At 31.0% G+C, this 5,278-nt stretch overlaps 2 protein-coding genes across 2 annotated transcripts in view; both read right to left on the minus strand.

Moving 5' to 3' along the window:
- Window positions 1-1,064: 1,064 nt before the first annotated feature.
- LOC117167970 (zinc finger protein 808-like) lies at window positions 1,065-2,121 on the minus strand. Its single transcript, XM_033353245.1, has 2 exons — window positions 1,898-2,121; window positions 1,065-1,816 (listed from the first exon to the last, which is right to left on the minus strand). The coding sequence occupies exons 1-2, from the start codon at window positions 1,917-1,919 to the stop codon at window positions 1,482-1,484; spliced, it is 357 nt and encodes a 118-aa protein (XP_033209136.1). The 5' UTR covers window positions 1,920-2,121; the 3' UTR covers window positions 1,065-1,481.
- Window positions 2,122-2,774: 653 nt separating this feature from the next.
- The window catches only part of LOC117168366 (zinc finger protein 676-like), a 7,152-nt gene continuing 4,648 nt past the window's right edge, over window positions 2,775-5,278 (minus strand). Inside the window, exons 2-3 of the mRNA XM_033353961.1 lie at window positions 3,953-4,072; window positions 2,775-3,870 (exon numbers count right to left, since the gene is read on the minus strand). Of these exons, the coding sequence (XP_033209852.1) occupies window positions 3,350-3,870; window positions 3,953-4,072 (641 nt within the window). The 3' untranslated portion in view covers window positions 2,775-3,349. The remainder of the gene's footprint in view (window positions 3,871-3,952; window positions 4,073-5,278) is intronic.

A 5,278-nucleotide genomic window follows, 5' to 3' on the forward strand; every position in this document is an offset into this window, starting at 1 on the left:
GCAAAGCATGAAGGTGCCACTTCTCGCTTATAATCTAAACACGAGAAGTGGCCACCTTCATGCTTTGCTCGCCCGAGATAGGACTTTAATGTTTTGATGAAGCGAGCGAGCATCTTCTATTTTTGGCCAACTTATAGCTTCATCTTGTTCAATTCTGCGATTTAAAACTTTCTAGTGCTTACTTCTTGGTTAGCTTTTTATTGTTTATATTTTTGGTTAAGTATCATCTAGTCGATCGCGTGCGTTGGCATCCTATCGTTAAGACGCCTCGATTTGTCAATCTGACTTCAACACAAAACTTTCCGGCAAACATTAATATTGTTTTAGGTTTTCCCAATCATTTCTGTCTGCTGAGGATTACACCAAACACTGTCACGATAGCACTTCCTATTTTCAACCGAGACCGTCTGAGAGGGGTCCAGCCAGACCGCTTCGATGAATCTTTGAAATTTTTGCAATCGAGTCCGTCTGAGAGGGCCAAGGCCAGAACCCTGTCAGACCGTCTTAAGTAGACGGTCTAGATTCGGTCTAGCCAGCCGATCTCTCTACTTAAGACTGCCGCGAAATTTTTCCACACGGGTCCCTGGAAATGTGTAATGTTAGGTTGAATGTGCTTTAGAAACATTTTTCTGCTACATTTTGTTCGAAGTTATAGCCGATTTTGTAATTGAATGATATTTTATATTATCAACGATAAGTCATTAATTGAAAGAGACAATATAATTTCTCGTAATTTTATTTACGTACATATCCTTGCACTATTCATATGCATAAGAAGATGGAAAATTACAAATGTATAATGCAGTTTCCCATACTAAGTAATACGCGTTTTAATGAAAGACGTTAGGCACCAGGAAGGGAGCATGCAGCCAATTTTGGAATCAATTTGAAACTAAAAAAATACAGTTTCTAAATAGAACTATTATTTTATTTCTTGAATATATTTATTACTAAAAAATGATTTCTTGATTGTTATTAGATGTAAATTATAACATGAAAAAGCTGTTTCACCCAGAACACTTTTTTCTTATACTAGTTTATATCTAAATTATTCTTTGATTTAAGGCACATTATTATTAAGTTTTACAATTAACATAAACGGCTTTAATAATTTAAAATGGTTTAGAAAAAGAAGAAGAAGTTTCGATATAATTATAAAGGCATCGGAGTTGCTTCTTTAATCACCATCAAAAAGTAAAACTGTATCTTATTCAGTGATGTTGACGAAAATTAATTAAAGGTTTATAACTATTAAACATAATGCAATAAGAATTTGGTCAATTTATTACTGAATTTTGTTGAGATGGCGTAAAATAATATGGACAGACAAGTAACCTTTTCGATTAGTTTTAAAGCCACAATAGTCGCAGGTGAATTGTGGATTGACTGCTGCATGTTCTGAACGTTTATGTCGATGTAAAGAAAACTAACCAAGCATAACTCCTAGAACATTGGTCGCATTTATGCTTTATTGCCGAATTTTATAAGTTTGTCTTCTCATGCACCTGCCCTATATGTGTCTTTAGATGACTATTTTGTTTAAATCGTTTGTCGCAAAATTTACATCTGAACTGTGGACTGACTCCGCATTCAAATTTTATATGCTGATTTAAATGCTTTTTCCATTTATATCTGCGAGCACACTTTTCACATTTATACTTTTTTTCCAGTTCCTGTTCTGATTCCTGAATTTTCTGACCATTTTTTGAGGCTGTGACTTTGTTTTTGACAGCAAAATTATCGGTTTCTTTTAAATCTACGACATGCAATTTGGGCATATATTTTTTATAGTGTTCTTGACTTGTATAATCTTGAGCTGAAATTATAACATTATGTATTTTACAATTCTTTGTTCCAAATTTTTATTTGGATATTTTGATTACAAATCCGTTCATACCTTCGATAATTTGTTTCTTCATTTCCAATGATTCATCAATGCTATGTTCAATTTCGATAATTTCTTTCTTAATTTCAAATTTTTCGCCATGGTCGTCCTGAATTTCGCAAGCAAAATCCTTTTCGTTATTTTTACACAGCACACTGTATTGTTCATTTTGATGTTTAAAAAAATATTCTTCATAATATCCTGTTGATATTATTCTTGGTTTCTTCCAATTACTATTTAATTTCCCTAAAAAAAGGAAAGAATATGAATTAGAATATTTCAATGGTAAAATAATTCTCATTGTATTATAATTGAACTGTATATAAATTTCCTGGTGTATGCTTCAAAATATTTTCCAGTTTGTCACACTAAAATTGAGATTATTTTATCGTTATTTAAATTTATGATTTTGCCTTGAAGTTAATTAAGATGTTTCAGAAATAATATACGTAATCATATTTCGAATGTTTTATTTCTTTTAAAAAGAGTTTCTGCTCTCTTTTTCTTATAAATTCAAAAATAAAAGACTGTTTACGTGCAGAAATGTTAATTTATTAACTAAGAAACAAATATATAAATTTCTTGAAATACTTAAAATACTAAGAATAATAAAAATAATAATCAATCAACACTTTCTTATCTACGAAAAAAATGGTTGTTTAAACTTTAAAAGACGATCTTGTAAATCTTCGGTATAGAGTTTTATGCGATTAGTTTGATAAAAGTCCAGGGATTTTTCGTTAAATAATTTACACTTTCGCTTACTTCTTAGTGACAGACACTGGAAATTTATAAGAATGTCTCCAAGATTTTATGAGACTGACCGCATAAAACTCTACATCGAAGATTAAAGCAAAATTCTAAAAGTAACGATTTTTTATTTGGAGACTTCTGTTTCCTATCTCGTATCAATTGGCTGAATATTCAAACATTTGTTCTTTCAATAGCGGTTTCGATCTTTATCTGATTTTTTTCTGCTTCTCGCATAGATTTTCTGGAATATGTAATTTCTGATGTTCGAAAAACCTTCTAGGATAGATGAGACCAGAAGCGTTAGTCATAAACGGCTGGTTAACGATCTCTTTCTTTTCTTTCAGGCTGCAAGAATGCATGCTATAACTTAATTCATTTTGATCATTTTTTTCAAAAGTTATCCTGGTTAAAAACTATTACGATACTACACACACTTTCTTGAAAATCGTTTCTTCTGGCCGTCGAGGTTAAATTTTATATAATTCTCATTAGAGTGAGAATGTAAATATTTTATATTTTCTAAAAGTATTTTAGATCGATAGCGAACAAAAATAAATGTACTTTTTCGGAACCTCTGAAAGGGCAAATTGCGTATTATGAAGTAATTTTCAGAACAAGTTATTTAAGATAAAAACATATTATGTAATGCACAGTAGAGTGTTCACGACCAGTATTATAAACTTCGTAAAGTTTATTGTTTAGTGCATATTATTATTTTTTTAAATGGCGCGAAGAAATGTGCGATGACAAGTGTGATTTCTGATTTGCTTTATGTCCGCAAAAATCGCAAATAAATTGTCGTTTGACTTCTGAGTGGTCTAAACGTTTATGCCGATACAAGTTTTTTAGCAAAGTGTAACTTCGAAAGCATTTGTCACAATTATAAGACAATACTGAAGTTTTCAAGTTTATTTTATGATGCACGCGACCTACATGGGCATCCATGTGGCATTTCTGTTTAAATCGTTTATCGCAGAATTTACATTTAAACTGCGGCGGTTTTTCGCATTCCAATTTTTTATGACGCTCCAAATCTTGTTTATATCTATAGCTTCGAGCACACTTTTTACATTGGTTCTTCTTTTCCGCTTCCTGTTCTGACTCCTGAATTCTCTGCTTTTTATGTGTCGGCAGTTGTTTGATAACCGCCAAATCAGCAGTTTCTCTTATATAGACAGCACAAAAATTTGCATCATATTTTTTAATCCGTGTTTGATCTGAGGTGCCTTGATCTGAAAATTGAACAAAATGTAATTTGCAATTTATTACTTCATCATCTTATTTAGAATATTTTAATTTAAAATCTGATCATACTTTCGATTATTTCTTCCTTAATTTCCAAAGCTTCGTCATTGCTACGTTCCCTCTGGAGATTTAAAACACGTCCCCTTGTCGATCTTCTTCTTGTTTTTGTTATATCGCTGTTTGAATTTCCTGAAATAAAATCACGAAAATGAGAATTAGAATATTGAAATGGTAGAATGATTAATCATTATCCTATAATTTATCTGTATATAATTTTCAGGTGAGTTTTTACAAAGATTCTATAGTTGTTAATACTAAAAGTGACCTTCTTCTACCTTTATTTGAACTTTTCATGTTACAATGTTGGACCATACAGTTCATTTTTTATTTAGGTTTAGTTAAATGTTTCATAGATACACCATCAATTATAATTCGAGTATTATATATCTGGATTAAATCTATAAATCTATAAACTTTTTCAACTTAAATCGTGGAAACAAAATCAGTTTAAAAAATATTGTACAAGGAACTTAAAATACTTAAAATTCTACGAATACTAAAAATGGCAATCAATCCATACCTTCTCATTCACCAAAAAAATTGCTGTTTCAGATTTAGGTGACTCTCTATGAATCTTGGATATAGAGTGTTACAGGACTAATCTTATGGAATTACCGTGAATTTAAATAAAATAGAAAACCTAGGCGCAGCTTGGGCAAATTCTTATCTCGCCTGCGGGATTTCGCAATTCGCGTTTGAATACTTTCGGATACTCTCGATTCCTTAGGCCTTTTAAAAGTAACAATTTGATAAACCATTGGTTTTTAAAATATTTTTTAAATGTAGCCTAGTGTGGAAGGAAATCGGATATTTTCATTGTTTAGAACCGCTATCACGATTAAAAGAGAAACTATCAGTCTTATCCAAAAATTGTACTCAGAAAGTATGGATAAATTTTTAGATCATTTCGGGATAAGCAATTTTCTTTCTTAACGTTTATTTATATCTTATATAATGTTGCTGTAAAATGGTACTTTTGGAGCTTGAAACAGATTTTTTAATGGATAAAACCAGAAATGGTGGTTAAAAGCAGCTGATTAAAGGTGCCTTCTTTTCCTTTTAGGACTTAAAAAAGTATTCCAAACCTTAATTCACTCTGAACCGTCGAACAATGAGAATGTAAAAATTCCACATTTGAGAAAAGTAGTTAATGTCAATATCGAGCCAGAATCAATTTACTTTTTAAAAACCTTCGAAAAGTGAAAATGCCCATTATGTAGCGGTTTTTCATTTAAAAAATCTAAGATACTAATATCTAATGTAATGCGCACGAAAGTGTTTTCAAACGAAATTAGAAATTTCCTGATCACTGTTAAAAAATGATTGCAATTATAA

This window comes from Belonocnema kinseyi, chromosome 2 (assembly GCF_010883055.1).
Source record: "Belonocnema kinseyi isolate 2016_QV_RU_SX_M_011 chromosome 2, B_treatae_v1, whole genome shotgun sequence".
Lineage (NCBI taxonomy): Eukaryota > Metazoa > Arthropoda > Insecta > Hymenoptera > Cynipidae > Belonocnema > Belonocnema kinseyi.